This window comes from Macrosteles quadrilineatus, unplaced genomic scaffold (genome assembly GCF_028750875.1).
Source record: "Macrosteles quadrilineatus isolate MER2022 unplaced genomic scaffold, UCM_ALF_1.0 Scaffold_1__1_contigs__length_201487025, whole genome shotgun sequence".
Taxonomy (NCBI): domain Eukaryota; kingdom Metazoa; phylum Arthropoda; class Insecta; order Hemiptera; family Cicadellidae; genus Macrosteles; species Macrosteles quadrilineatus.
In genome coordinates, this window is record NW_026542594.1 from 56,513,916 (window position 1) to 56,531,309 (window position 17,394).

The window sequence follows — 17,394 nt, forward strand, 5'->3', positions numbered from 1 at the left end:
TATAATTATATTAGGACTTATTTGCAATCACCTAGTATATTTAAATGGATGTAGGAACTGTTTTTATTATTTATTAATTTCAAGTATCAATTAAGTATTGATCATGTTTGTAGCAATGGGAGTACTTATATGAACAAACATGAATTCTACCTGATGATTAAAAATATCTTTTGTTTTCTAAATGTTTTAAAAATCTAATTTTTCTTTTCAGCACTATGTTTAGAGAAATCTCTACATGTTTTAAAACTACACATATAGGCCTAAATTTATTTTAAAAACTGTAATTTTTCTATATAGATATATATTAATTAAAAACTACAATTAAAATATTTAGGTGTAAAGACCTATCTTACAAAATTAATTTAACTTGGTATAGTAAAACGTGTGCCTATTGTTTTGTATGAAAACCATATTTTATAACTGTAAATTTAAGTAACAGAAAATATATTTGTTTTACGATAGTTATAAGAATGTGTCATTTACGGTGTAAAAGTGTTTAAATACATTTTTTGGCATGAGCTATGAAATTTCATTATGAGGTTAGTGCCATAACTGATAATCACATTTTATCTTGATCAAATAAACTTAGTTAACTTCTAAATATATTAATAGCTTACTTTTTAAACAATTTTTTAACTTAATCTTTCACTTAATTAAACATATTTGTTTATTTTTTTTTATGCAGAGCATGGTTATTTTACACTAGATGTAACTCCTAGGCTTCCTCAACAAAGCTTTGTGTTTTATCAATACTTAAGAAGTGTGTAGGTTCACCATAACTTAGCCCTGCATTAACTTTAATGAAAATTATTAATATCTTACAAAAGTTTGGCTAATGGTAACACCTAAAACTAAAAATAAACATTTAGAATAGAACATTTCCAATATGTTTATGTTACGGATTTTATTCTAAACATATTTTGGAAGTTATAGCATAAGAAATAACTCCTCAAATGTAATAATGTGCACAATTTACATATGCATTAAAAAAATTATGTTTTTAACCAATTTTTTATAAATTTTTGTATTACTGATATATAAAGTATACTGTGTTTTAAATAAATAGACAGCTTCAAGTACAAAGTTTATGATTTGCCTTTTCTATGTTGGTACCAATAAAGATTGTTTAGCTGATACAAAATAAAAAAAGTTCTCGGATTAAATAAAAACGAACAAGTTGTTTTTACGTTGTTTAGTACAATAGTAAAGAGGATAGATAGATACTTACATAACATATGACTACAAAACACAGTCTGTATAGTTATAAAAGGTAAATATTTCCTGTTTACAGTTTTTATATATACCCAAAAAAGCTAATTGCTCAATATAATAAGGCTTGAATTTGACCTAACGAATATTTTTCTTTACAGAACGTGCACGACTTGACAATGAAATGGATGGTTTGACGAAAACATGCAATGACTTCCGCCATGCAAGCAATGAAATGCCCACTCCAAAACAAGATATACAAATGTCAATAGATATATCAGGTAAACTAATATGAAGATCTAATATAATTGTTATGCATTCTCATGAGCTAATTGAACTTGTATTGTAATTTGTTTTGTTAACTATATGTTTTTTTATTTTTAAATGCAAACTTATACAATACTCACAATGCAGCTCTTACAAACCTGTTTTTGTTTTTTTCACTTAGATGTGATAAACTATGGTGTGTATATTTTATATCACGTTAAACAATACTTTACAAAACAAAAATATAGTTTTAAAAATTTGCATGATATATAAGCTCACAATTTAGCGATATTTATAATAGAGTTCATATTTATAGTATATCATGGTTTTTGTATGGATTTTGTTCTACATAACTTTAAACAGGTGAAAATTTTGGTTTTTATGACTTTATGCGTCAGAACCAATGCAAAATTTGAAATATTTAATATTGCCATTTAAATCTTGTTACTTAAATTTGTGCTGTCACAACTGAATTTTATTGCTTTAGGAATCTGTGGTATTGATAACATTATAACATTCCATGAGTTATTGCACGTACAACTTTTAAAACAGCACATGTTTAACATCATTGTGGTTAGTGTACTAACGGTTATGTCATAACTTAAATAAGAGTATACAATTAAAATAATTATTATATTCTAATCATAATTTTATGTTTAGATGTTGAAGAAACAGGACACACAACACCAAACAACAAAGCTTTAAAACCTAACAAATCAGTGTCTGCCTGTAATCAAGAACAAGAGGAATGGTCAAAATCTACCGTGCAAGAAGGATTCCCTTGCACCAAATGTGAAAAAGTCTTCACATTAAGAAATAACTTGTATAGGCATATGAAGACCCATTCACAAGGTAAAGCAAAACATTATTATACTAGATTTGTATTTCTAATTAAACTTAGCAAACAGTCATACAAAGGAAAATGTATAATGAAAAATTGATTTATAGGCAATACAATACACAGAATTTGGTTTGGTGGTTGGGGGGGGGGGGTTATACACCTATTTTAACTCTTTTGAAATGTGAGAGAGTAATAGTAGTTTACGTAACGATCGCATAATGATATTGAAGTTTTTTACCTGTAGAAGTTTTTAAGACACTCGTCAAGACTAATACTGTACCTTGAATTTTCTACTTGTGTTGTTAACACTATCTTAAACGCAATCGTTGCGTAAACTAATATTATACATGGCAAATATTTGTTTTTACTACTAAATCAAAAAGAAGTTGGATTTAGGTGTTATAGGTGGCAATTATTTTCTGGTTGATCATTTTACAGTGAATATTTATTCAAATAACCATAATGTAGATTATTGTAAAAACAAATTAAAATGATTGGTTAAATATAACATATAACAATTTCGCAGTCACACGAAGTACTGCAACTGGAAGTAGGAATAGCTTATAAACATGTTTTAAACAATAATAAACCTAACAATAGTACGATGCTTAGTAATACTTTGAACAAAACAACCGTTATAAACCTAAATTATTGTATATCTAATATAACATTTGATTTATTTGTTTTTATTTTATATTTTTACATGCTTGCACACCTTAAGCTTCTAAAAACTAACATATTTATACATAATTTTTAATGAGTGCGTTTAATTTTTGTTTCAGGATCTGTGGATTGTAAAGATTGCGGAGCTGTAGTATCTCGCAAAGATAAACTTATTCACCACAAGAAATTTGTATGTCCAGCAACAAGGGTTAAAATTGCATCTGTCCCCTTTGTACGTGATCCTACATCTCATTCTTCAGCAGAAGAGCCAATGGACCAAGATGCTGAACAGCCCTCCAAGACTGAATATGACGTTAATCTTTCTACAGAGGAAAAACCTGGAATGGACCTGTATAATGAACAACCCACCACGATTGAAGATGACATGAATGATTTTGTGGCCACAGAAAAGGCATTTCAATCCCGCCTAATTACGTATGAACTAAAACGAAAATTCAGTAAGAAATTCACAATTGCACTTTTCTTAACATTTGTTTTCGACCACGTGACAAGCCTTTTACAAAAGGTACAGGACACCTACAACTGTGTAAAGATAAACATTTTTCTTGAATGTGAGTTCATAAACACCCATGGAGAAACTTGTTTGAAGAACTTCAAAACAAACAATACGCCACTGTTTAAGACCACGGATATTGACCAATTATGCTCAGAATTATTTCATAAACTTGTTAGAGAAAAGGATGAATGTGACTTTAAAGGTTCAGGTTGGTCATTTGTCAGAGTAAAGAAATTTGAGATCCGCGTTAACAAGTACAACCCTTTAAAAGGAGCCTCATACATTCCTCTACCAAAAAAACTGGAAAGTATAGTCAACGTTTATAATACTGACAACATGTGTTTTAAGTATTGTATTTTAGCCAAATTTGTCCAAGGAGATCCTAGCTTCCCTGCAAACTACACCCAGGAAATTGAGAAGAAATACAATTGGGAGTCAGTAGAGTTTCCAGTCAAGTTAAAAGATGTTCCGAAATTTGAAAGAGACAATAACATAAGTATTAATGTTTTTGGACTGGATGAGGATAACAAAATATATCCCTTGAAGATTTGCAATAAGGAACTACCTGACCATCGTGATCTCCTCATCCTGACAAACAAAGACTCAGGCACGCATTACGTTTTCATTCGAGATTTTAATAAAACAATAAAATCTCAACTGAGCAAAACAAAAAATGCACTATTTGTCTGCAAGAGATGTTTTGCTTACTTTGAAAACAGACCAAACAAATTAGGTTTAAGTGGTAAAGAGAGGTTGATTGAACACCAACGTTATTGCTCTTCAAAAACTCCACTTCGACTAGATCTTTCTCCTGATCCTTTCATTTCATTTAAGCATCCCGAAAGAAGTCAACGTGTGCGATTTACCATTTATGCTGATTTCGAATGCAGTCTTATCCCAAATGACATGTTGGATTCAGATTCTATTACCCATACTCATGAACCTCATTCCTACTGTTACTTGATCAAAGATTCTCTTAGTAGTTCTGATCCTATTGTACGTCTATACAGAGGTGCAAATGCAGCAAAGCACTTTGTTGAATCCATTAACAAAGATGTTTTAAAAATTGGGGACAAACTCTACAAAGAAAGGCGTATGACACCCAACTTAACCCCAGAAGAGGAAGCAGCTCACATTGCTGCCACCCAGTGCTATATTTGTGGTCTGGGTTTTACTTCTGATAAAGATCCCAAAGTAAGGGATCATATGCATTCCACCCCATATACATTCAGAGGTGCTGCTCATTCAAGTTGCAATATCAGACATCAAGAGCAAAATACAATCAACTGTTATTTTCACAACCTATCATACGATTCACATTTTATTATCAAAGAACTTGGATATGATGAAAGAGAAGTCTCTGTGATTGCAAATTCTGAGGAGAAATATATTAGTTTTACCAAGTATATCCATTATAAGAATGCAAACAGAGGTATTCTTAAGCTTCGATTTGTTGATACCTTGCGCTTCCTCCCATCTAGCCTCTCTAAACTAGCAGACAACCTTCCAAATGGATGTTTCATAGAAACTAAACGCAGATTTCCAGATCCCACTCAGTTTACCCTGCTCACGCTCAAAGGTGTCTTTCCGTATTCATACATCTCCTCAGTGGATAAACTTCAAGAATCACAACTCCCACCTAGGCAAGCCTTCTACAACAAACTCACTTTAGAGACTATTTCTGAACAGGATTTTAAACACGCTGAAGATGTCTGGAAAGCCTTCAACATCAAAGATTTAGGCCAGTATTCTGATCTGTACCTCCTTACTGATGTCCTCCTTCTTACAGACATCTTCGAACATTTCCGAGATGCGAGTTTAAAATCACATCAGCTGGATCCTGCTTATTACATCACCTTGCCTTCATATTCATGGGACTGTATGCTGAAAAACACAAATATAAAACTTGAAACAATTCAGGACCATGATATCTATCTATTTTTTGAAAATGGGATACGTGGAGGCATTTCACAGTGCATGAAGCGAAGATCAGTGGCTAATAATAGGTATTGTGCAGGCTACGACCCTTCAAAACGCTCCAAATATTTAACTTATGTGGATGCAAACAACTTGTATGGATGGGCTCAATCTCAATACCTACCAACAGGGGGATTTAGATGGTTAGACAAGGACGAAATTGAATGCCTTGACATAGCAACTGTGTCAGATGAAAGCAATGTGGGTTACGTACTCGAAGTCGATATGGAATATCCACAGGCCCTTCACAATCGACACAGAGATCTCCCATTTCTTTGCGAAAGGAAATCAACACCTGGCTCAAAACACCCCAAACTACTTACCACATTAGAAAATAAGAAGAATTACATCGCCCACTACCGCATATTAAAACAGGCACTCAAACATGGACTGAAATTAACCAAAATTCATAGAGTGGTAAGGTTTGACCAATCTCCCTGGCTCAAACCATACATAGATCTGAACACCGACCTACGGAAGGCTGCCAAAAATGACTTTGAAAAGGATCTCTTCAAGCTATACAACAATTCGGTTTTTGGAAAAACAATGGAAAACGTGAGAAAAAGATTGAACTACAAACTAACAACAAGTGAACGAAAGGCTGAAAAGCTCATCGCAAAACCAAATTTCTTGCACAGAACAATTATTTCTGAAACGATGGTTGGTATAAATCTAGCGAAAGAAAACATAGTTCTTGAGAAACCACTTTATGTTGGGATGTGTATCCTTGAGTTGAGCAAAGAACTCATGTACAAATTCTACTATGAGGTAATAGTCCCACACTATGGAGAAGATAACGTACGCCTCATATATATGGACACGGACAGTTTTATCATAGAAGTATTCACTCCTGATTTGTATAACAGTTTTTTGCCAATTGTCTATCATCTTGACACTAGTAGTTTACCAAAAAACAACCCAGCATACCAACCTGACAATGCAAAAGTATTAGGAAAGTTTAAAGATGAACTTAATGGGACATACATTCAAGAGTTCTTGGGTGTCAGGACTAAAGTATATTGCGTCGTAAAAGAAGATGAAGTACAAGATCCTATAAAGAAATGCAAAGGAATCACCAAGCCAGTAGTATCAAAAATCCTTCGTGCCGAAGACTACCGCCGATGTATAATGGAAAATGAGGACTGGTATACTATGAACACAACTTTCCGGTCATACAGACACGACGTCAAGACAAAGTGGGAAAATAAATTGACACTGAGTGGTTATGACTTCAAACGCCACCTTTGTGCAGATGGTGTTAATACTCTACCATATGGACACTGTGATATAGTTTAAACTGTTGGAGTAGTTTATCAAACAAGGTTTTATTTTAACAGTACAGTAATACTAATTCTAAAAATTAAAATTTGGAGGTGTTTATTAAGATGATGATGCTCATAAAAAGTTAACTTAAAATAATATTTTATAAATATCCGAATAATGGTTATCTGACATGAATAATTTGTAAAATACAAACACAATTTTCAATTGATTTGGTAGAGGATATAGTAACATTAATTCCTGAAATTAAAATTTGATTTCACATCTGTTTTTTAAGATTAAGTTGCTTATAGACATAATTTTAAGTGTTGGCATAAAAATGTTATGAACATTGAATATTCACTCTCTGATTTGTAAATAATAAAAAAAAATTATACTGTTAAATTGATTTTGTTAATGGGATATTATTACCTCTGTTAGCATAAGTACTTTAATCAGTTTTAAAATATTTCCTAATTATATATTTTATATATGTATATAACTAACAAATAATTGATAATTTTTACGGATAATAATATTATTACAACATGCAACTAATTTTGATATTTTGCAAACAGTAAATTTAAGTTCTATGAAAAACCAATTTTCCATGTTTTTGCAATAAAAGGGTGCTATTTGTTCACGTTTAACAGACCTTTGCATTTAAGAGTACTTGAGTAAAAGTACATTAACATTTTATCCTATGTATTTTTTTTTTGAGCTGACAAACTTTTACTAACATATTTTAAATTAAGAAACATGCTGTCTTATAATGGGATACAATTTCCGTTTAGAAAAATACATTGTGTTAAATGTTACCTGTAAAACAGATTGTAATTGCTTTACTTATAACTTGATGGTGAGAAAAGATAACGATAAGAGATTTAGTTTATTTCATATAACTTTACTATTCAGTACGATGTTAAAGATCAATTAAGAGAAATATTTGTGTCTTTATATGTATCTTTTTACTTACATTTGTTCTAACGTTGTAATAAAAATTACTTTGATGTATATAAATTGTACACTGTTTCTGATGGATATTCTTAATAAAACGCAGGTTGTTAAAATATATGTCTTTTTTTACCCAACCCACTTTATTGTACAAAACGAAATCTTTATATTTTTACAAATTTTTTGTTAACTTAAAGCATAAGTATTATATTTACAGTATTTGTTTAGAGTAAGTGTTATACAGAATACAACAATAGATACAGTTAAAAATTTACAATATATGAAGTATGATCATGTTTCAATTACCATCATATTAACAACACGTTGTACAATATTAGTAAATGAATATTTAGTGAATACATTGCTAACATCATACATTTACAATATATTAACAGAGATGACATGTTTAAATTGCAACGATATTGAAGCAATTGATTTTCATAACTTAATTCAACCTTAGTGAATACATAGCAGAATTATATTTTTACGATACGTGGCTAAGATATCTTAATATGTTTGAGGGATTGCACTGTTTAGCTTTCATTCGTGGCAAATTCTAATTCCACACTAATTTTCAACTTAAATTTTTAAGCAATGTTTTGTTTCTAAATTTATACAAACTACAGGTAACAGTTACAGTGTGTACATGTTATCCAGTAATATATCATTTTAACTACGTTTACCAAACGTGCGATATTATGAAACGCATTGTCAGTTAAAAACATTTAAACACATACTTCTGTGGTCCTACAAGCACAAATATGTAAAACTATCTAAAGATGTAAGCTCCTATTTTTGTTGCTTTGAAACCTAGTTGAATGTATACATGCAGTATTATACAACTCCAATAAAACACCAATGCTCGGTGATAAATAACAAACTTTAATGGAATTCATCCTAATACATTTATTGAGTAGGAAAAACAAAATACAAGTTTCTTAAACTATGGTATCATCGCAATGACATTATGTTCACAAAACATCATAACAAGATATCTTAAACCTGGTAATTGTTCAAATTAATCTTAATAAGTTGACATTAGTGGTTGGTTTCTTTATTTTTGTGTCTAGCCAAATAAAACAATGAACTTCATCAAGAAATTATATAACAACTAGTGTTGTATTACACTTGAGTAGGAGTATATTTGCACAACCTGCAATAACAGAAATAGTTTCAAATACTGGCTTATAATATCACGCAGGTTGATGAAAATTTATTAGGGTAGCAAATAGTATATTTCGTACCTAGGGCCGAAAATGAGGTTTTGCCGGCTCGAGATAGTTTTTAAGTTCGAGACGAAGTCGAGAACTTAAATCGATCGAGAGCTGCAAAACCATTTCGGTCCGTGGTACGAACGCTATTTTTCACCACACTATACCCTATTACCACTATTCACCACTATAATAATGCACACTGATCGTCAACACAACTACAACTTTAAGGTTATGTGAAGAAATAATTTGAGGAATCAGCAAAAATATAAATAAATAGTTGCTAGGCAACGGTGACAATAACACAATTCTATATTGCAATGCTATGGATTTTGATTGTGTATTTAAAACGTATTCATGTTTTAATTAAGTAAGCGGACAGCTGATTTTGCGGCCCCGGCCTGTAAAAACCTGCTCGGTCCCCAAATTGGCGACAGCTGGCATGGCCAGCAAAACGTAACTTTCAGCCACCAATTAACGTATGTAATACAGCCAAAAACATCATAGTGTGGTGAAAAGTATTTTTCGATTACTTGACACATTTCATTTGTGACATAAAAAAAACACATTTTCTATAAAATTTGTACTTAAAATAGTTGTAGATGGACATGGCAGCAACTTTCAAGCGGTATTGAATATATTTCTTCAAATAATGATGTTTTATTAGCTTAGAATATAGTTTTTAGCGAATATATGAGTATTTATCATTTCATCATGTTCATATACTATTTCTTTTTATTTAATTTAGTTTCTGATTAAATTATTATAACATAAAATATAATCTAAAAATATTTCACACTAATATAATCCTCACACCCTCATTAATCTACATCAACTCAATATTTGTTTGCCAATTTTTTTTTACTCTTCGAAACAGCTCTCACTTTCTATAGTGATGAGAAATTCAGTAGCCTCAGGCGTGCACTATTTATAGATCCCCTTGAGGTCCCAGCCTAACAAAGCTACATTCATCCATGCGGATCCATGCGGATCCATGGATCATAGTATCCCCAAGCAACCCCCTGCACTTCCCCCTACTTAAGAACTACAACTTTCACGTACAGTACTGTAATATTGTTTATACTAAGCTTTCACCTCTTCAATTGTTTTTGTTCACCTCTGTGATTGTTTTATGCATTACCCGTTTTAATTAAGATACGTTTATTTATTTAAAATTTCTTTACCCGTAATTTCCATTAATGATTTGCCTGATTTTATTATTTGGTACGAATGAAAGGTAGGTGACAAATACATTTTCCATAGAGAGAAACGACTCAGAATATTCACCGTTATTGGACAATAACAAAATATATTACACTCAAAGTGATTACTTTTCACACCGCGGGAAATGCTTCATTCAGCCAAGGATGGTCCCCCTCATAACTGAAGGAGCAATTCTGTAGACTGTGCTCTTCCACCGACACATAAATATCCGCTTTTTGTAATGGAGTGGAGTGGAGTAGAATGGTAGAATGTAGCGAAACGAACGGATTCTTTCAAACAAATCTATAAATAATATCCGGAAACGTGTAAGGAGCGGAGGAGAGGGCGAGTATATATAGAGACAATGTGTCGGCTCCTATAGGTATACTCTGGACTAAACTGTTGAGCTCCATTTGATATCCCAACTGACGTCACGATCGAGGTATCGATAATACCTTTGGTTTTTGTACAAATTCGGATTACGTTCTGTTACGTTTGTTTTGTTCACTATGTTGAAGGACAAAGTTAAGTTACTGGAGCTGTTTATCTGGATATAAAAGCTCAATGATCAAGCACAGATATACTAGGTTCAGATTTAAACAATCAAACAACAGAACTACTTAATATATTCTTCAAGATCTGTGTAAAACGGACCCATCCCATCACTTTATACACCAAAATGAAAATAACAGGACATGGTTCAGTACTAGGAAGAAACTCTATAGCGTAAAGTAGGTCCTCGTAGACCCAGCGACCCAGGAATTTATTGGTATGTTTGTAAGTCTAGCAGGGCCAATATGCTTCCAAAGTTGTGAGCAAAAGATTTGTGCTCTAAATTAAAATAACTGATAGTTAAAACCAATTATTCGTGTAGTAGACTGTTAATCTTTCATTGACAAAATCTACCGTCAGGTCGGCTAAACAAGAAGTACTAAAACCCGACTTGCCAATCACTCAGAACTCGGACGATGCATGCGTCCCGAGGATTTAGTTTCATAGTTTATGAATCTGTCTACAAAAGGGAGAAGACAGGAAATGCAAACAAATGTCAAATTCTCAATCGTGAAGATACATTGCTATTGCTAACGACCGATAACACTGTGGTCGCGGGCGCACTGTTTGTCTTTTGCCCAACACTTCATACGGATACAACTGGTATTAATGCAATGTGGTTTCTGTCATCACCCAATAATAACAAAATAAATACAAATAACTTAAATAAACAATAAACTTAAACTGTAAATTGTTTAATGATTAGCCAACCATCGGAACAGTGAAAACCCGTGAAACTCGCATTTTAAAAGCTTATCGAAAACATAAACATAGCGATACGTGAACAGTCCAAGGATTTAGTTTCATAGTTTAGGAATTCGGCTACAAACAGAAGAGAACAGTGAATGCGAACTAATGTGGAAACGTTGTGATGAAACATTTCAACAAATTATCAAATTCTTAGTACTCTAGTAGTTGCTCTGATGATAGTTCTGCTGTGACATGAGCGCACTCTATCGGGTCAATGGCTAACATCCCCATGTTAAAGTTGTCGCCAGTTTTTAAATCGAAATCGTCGTAGTTATGCGAGCTACCGATAGATTATGTTTATCTACCTTCGTAATGTTTGTGGAATAAACGAACCTGTTTACCAAGTCAAACTAAGTTATTATGACCTATAGCAACTCAGTTCAGTGTACCCCATCAACTTGATCAGTAACAAACAGATAAAGTAGGAAATATAACTGTAGACACTAGCGCGTTCTGTGATTTGCTCACAAAACTATGCTATTATTCAATAAAAAGTTGGGATTGTAGGTAATGTTGGTAGTTGGTCACTCACCCAGTGAACTCTCCGGGTCAGAAAGGTCAGACAAGGACGGCACCTTCTGCATGGCACCGCCACAGGACTCGCCCTCGTCCAGCTGCTCCTGCTTGATCCTGGGCACGTCATCTTCTACCAGGAATTTCTGTAAACAAATAGAGCTGACTGTCAATACATTCACAAGGATGGACAAGGCAGCATCATCAGGTTGCACAAAACCTATTTTTAAAGACCCGTGCTTCGCAACGGGGATAGACTAAATGCGGTTCTTTAGATCTGCCTATGAAATACAGAAGCACATCTATGATTCATATTAAAAAGAAAACACAATGTTACCACTTAGTTAGCTAAAACTCTTTTCTTAGCTTAAATGCTATTCTAGGTTGTACGACAACATAAGAGCCTCTTTTACACTCTACTAGATTACTAGATTGTAGGGTGTAAAAGAAGCTCTTATGTTGATTATTTTAAATATTGCAACTAAGAGTTAACTTAAAAATACGCTTACTTAAAAGTAATCGTCAGTTCAAAACCAAACTTATGTTACTGGATACAAAATAATCGAACCCTTTATTTAAGTGTAGCAATGCAATAGATTACTTCATATTTATGCCACATAAGATACATATACGGTAGGCCTATTTTTTAAATGTTAGTCAAGCCTCTTTGCCTGTTGCTTAATTCATAAATTTCACATAAAACCATTAGCAAAATTCTACAAAACCGTTACTACATTTTGTTAATAGATTACATCCATCTCAAATAACACAAATGTTCAAAATTTAAATTAAACCCAAAAACATATTTTCAAACCGCTATCTTACGCTAAATAAAACAAACAGCGGTAAATTACATTCAAAAATTAATTAAATATTGTAAACTTTAAATGTATTTAAGGTGGCGCACTTAGGAAATCGGCCAGTGGGGTTGAGCCCTAAGAATTCGTTCACACCAATAATTTTCGGCAATTCTACACACTCTACGCATCATTTTTCTTTGTGATGTGCCAATATTGTTGATTTGTCAATGGCCTTAAGCAATGGGCACAAATCTGACCTTATGACTCGAATGTTATGTTGTGTAGCCTACCAGGGGAAACTAATCATTGTTCCGAGTTGTTTAATGTTTAGGGAGGTTGTCCAAGCCGCTACAGTTTCATGCTAAGCCAATAAATTTCAATGATAAATCAACTCTAATAAAATATATGGAATGTATTATAAAACTATTTCAAATAGTTACTATATGCTGTGCATAAAAATTCCGAAATACTCTAAATGTATGGTTTTAGCCTGGAAAATATGGTTACAAGGCTAGGGTTCTAGGGGGTGACTAGGGTTTGCGAGACAACAAAATGTTATGGCATTTATTTTAAGCTATAAAGGATATGCGTTATGTTATGCGTTAACAAGTGTCAAGGAATTCGTTTTTAAATTAATTTTTTCTTAGTTGTAACTCGCTGTAACTCATAAATGAGTAGTTTTGGAGAAAAAAATGCCAAGAGTAAAAACGTTTTAAATGGCATTTACTTTCTAAAAAATGCATAAAATATTACGGCTATAGAAGAAGAGGGCTCTGTGAGGCGGAGTGACATCATTGTTATAGACAAGGAGAAAGATTTCGGTCTCATTATAGACCCAACAAATTCATTCAACAACAAACAAACAAATTCATCTGAACAGATTCGTCTTGAGACAAATCAATATCAGCCACAGGAAGTCCATGAAGAAAAAGTAAATATTTATAAGAAAACTATCCCCTATTATTCGGAGAAATACAAAATATCAAAATTTAAAGTATATGGACTACTCATTGGATCAAGAGGAACAATTCCTCAACAAGTTGAGAAATTTTGGAAGAAATTCAATTTGGAAAATCAAGTGCTATATTTAATATCTTTAACAGCCATAAAATTTCCTATTAATATTATAAGAAACCACCTATATAACAATTATCATAATTAGGTTTAAACAAACTTGCAAAATTTAATGTAATATTATTCTTTGTTCTACAGCAGACTACAATGTGTAGTAAGATTTCAATTTTTAAAATAAATTTGAATTTATATTCTTAAATAAAATAAAATATAAGTTTGTATATATATTTGAAAGTTATGAACTCCGAAACCGCTCGACAGATTGTAATAAAACTTTCAGACATTATTATACAATATTCAAGAATGGTTTGTGTGAAGTTTGGTGCAGATCCGTCAAAAGGACTCCGCCCCAGTGGCTCTGGAGCTTTCCCATGTAAGGCGGGGACACACTTGTCATACACCCTTCCGATCCGACTCCGATCATACTGCGGTACGACTGTCGGAGAGGGGAATGGTACATAACATTGAACGCAGTTGTTTACACCTCTCCGACACGCGTCACGTCATACTCCGATCCTACTCCGATTTTGACTCCGATCACGCACCGACACTGCAGTCTATTCGTTTGTCGGATGCAGGACGGGTAGTTTCTTAAAAATAACCTTTATTCTTAAGGTTTAGGAACAATGGTTTAAGATAAATATATGCCGATGCTTGATTTGAAATCTGTGCGTGCATACCTTCAATTGGAGACCTCAATCATGAAAATCGGACGGGTAGAAGAGCTAAACGAACTCAGGAGAGAAAAACCTATAATATATATAATGGGCACTTCTGCTTTCCTTCCATGCAGAATGGACCCAAATTCTCCGTTTTCCACTGCCCTCCAGAGATGTCTGACTTTCTTCATCTAGACAAACCGCCATCATGGCTAAATCCTGAATACAAAATTTTTGGACATACAGTATTTATCACCTTCTGCACGTAGTTTACGTTTACGAATCAGACTGGCGAGTGTTGATCTACCCGGTGGAGGAAATCGGAGATGGGTCGCCGGTTCGGAAGCGTGTATGACATGTGTGTTCACCCCCTCCGATCCCGCACCGATCCTTCTGGAATCCCGCAAATCGGATCGTAGTAGGATCGGAAGGGTGTATGACAAGTGTGTCCCCGCCTATAAGGTTAGAGTACTCATATTTAAATGGAATTAAAGAATCTTGAACGTACGAGTGAATCGTGGTTAGCCCACTTCTTTGTCACTTACTACCACAGGCACAGGGTAACACGTGAAAACGTGCTTGGTCTATGTTGTGATTTACTTTACTCAGCGCACATGTTATGTAGTGAGTGAATGGGAGCGAGCTAGTAACATGAATGGCTCGTGTACGTGTCTATAAGTGTGTGTGTGCGTGAGTGTGTGTGTGTGTCCAGGTAGGAGGCGAGTGGGCAACTCGTCCAGACACAGCGAGGTCACTCTGACCCGCCCTGTTCCTTACCTTACCTCCCTCAGACTGCTGATAACCATACGGAACTGACGGAACTAGCATCATGGGCTACTAAACATGCATAGACTGCTCTAAACAAAATGCAAGATGAACACTTCAGAAGAAAGAGCATTAGTTGTTTACTGAAACTAGTGATACCTAAAACTGGACCTAGCTGTCATTCATCATTGGGGGTTTTTTATTGTCCTGGCTAACAAACAACTGGTCATAGTCAGTAACAACTTTCCAAAATAGTACTGTATAACTCCGTTCTACATTCATCCATAGTCCATATTCAGATTAAAATAAACCACTGCGTACGTCACTTTCTTAAAGAATTGAATTGAATGAAATAAACGCCGGTACTGTACTAGTACAGAATAACTTTCCCTTCGCTCGAAGGCCACTAACCAAGATTGTATGAAAGTGTGTTTTAAAATATTGAAACAAAGTCTTAACAAGAGCTTGTTATGGTTATATTCTCCTTAGAGCTACGAATATCTGTGTATCCCCTATGATCGTTGAGTCAGCTAGGTCTAAAGAAATAATTCATGCCAATCATCCAATGACAATTCAATGACACTTCCATTCAGCTTATCTCGGTATTTACACATGCACAACGAAATACATGCAAACGAATCCGTCGCAACCGTTACTTACCTGAACATTAATCATCACACACAACAACATTGTTATAAAAAAAAAAACAAAAAAAACACACACACACAGTTTCTGTTCATTCCCTGCGGCTTTTTACAACACCTTCCAGGTCTTCAGAGTTTATGCAGAAGCAAAATGCCAGCAACCTCTAATTACTAATACACACACGGTCTTTCTCTTTATCTGCAGAAGAAATGTCATAAGTGATACGAACTGTTCTCATTACTTGGGACAGGGTGCTTTACTTTCTACAATATGCTTGCATAATGATTAATGTAAAGTAACAGTCGAGTCAATTAATTGACACTTGATCGTTCTGTACAAAAGCTACATGTCCTGGTTACTGGTTGCTAAGTATTAGTATAGGCTTACTAAAATATTACGTGTCTGAAATAGCTGCGAAGAAACAGAACCCTTACCTCGGAACAAACGTCAAAGTGTTGCCTAAGCTTATTTGAAACTCAGATGAACCGAACCTGCATATCTTTCGACGGAGGAGTTGCACGGTGGGGTCATCTGTCCTACATTACTATAAGGCCCCTATTACACGAGGTAGCCTGGCGACGTCGCCAGCGACCAAACTGGCTACTCAGCTTGTCATGGGGCATTGATTCTTATGGATGTTATTACACGAGGGTAGCCAGCGACGCAGCCACACTTTGGCGACCGACTGGCTACCGAGCCCCGTCGCCACTGTGGTAGCCACTGGCTACCCATATTGGCGACGCTGCGTTGTAGCATATGGAGCTTATTACACTAGGTCGCCAGTATCACGTCGCCACTCGGTTAGTTCATATCACGGGGGTACTTGCTCACTGTTGTGTTGCGTTCTGCTGTGTTGTGAGTGTGTGAATTGTTCACTTCAGTTGATAAAATGTCTATATCATCCTTTATGACTCGAAGAAACTGGATTGTGACATACGAAAATAATTGAAACATTTTTTATTGTCCGCACAGAGCTCATCAAAAAGGGTGTAATATAACCCTTTTGATTCTCTTACACTAAGCATTGGATGAACGTACATTTTTCTCTTCCTTTGCCTCCTTTTCTTCAGAAGTAACAGAAGGAGAAGATACTTATAATCACTCATTATTCACTGTAAACACCGCTCATAACAAGTACAAGTGCAAGACAAGCACTCACAACAACGGCGCCACGGCGGTAAAATTCTGGCTACTCAACTGGTTATAGGTTTGGTGGCCAGTGCGTCGCCAGCTACTGCCGCTGGCGACGTCGCCAGGCTACCTCGTGTAATAGGGGCCTAAAGCGGTCTCGTCCACTCTATATATTCCATGGCCTGGTGTCGAACGGTCTGTCAACGCGAAACTTTGGTAATTTGTAAAACAAATGTATTGCGAGTCGACTGCTAGTAGGTCTAATGGCTGGAGAATATGTTATGCTCATGTGTTAGCGCAAGTAAAACCATTAAAATCACCTCCGTCTAGTTCTTCACTTAGTTATTCAAAATATAGTTTGGAAAATTGTGTGAACAATTTTCTCTTGAATATATCTCCGGTA

General features: G+C 34.4%; 1 protein-coding gene across 3 annotated transcripts in view; it reads right to left on the bottom strand.

Annotated features, from left to right (window-relative positions):
• Positions 1 to 17,394, bottom strand: part of LOC128983159 (protein c-ets-2-B) — a 215,696-nt gene that overhangs the window by 120,253 nt on the left and 78,049 nt on the right. For all 3 annotated transcript variants that reach the window (XM_054402337.1, XM_054402338.1, XM_054402336.1), the window contains one exon: positions 11,937 to 12,063. In XM_054402337.1, the coding sequence (XP_054258312.1) occupies positions 11,937 to 12,063 (127 nt within the window). The remainder of the gene's footprint in view (positions 1 to 11,936; positions 12,064 to 17,394) is intronic.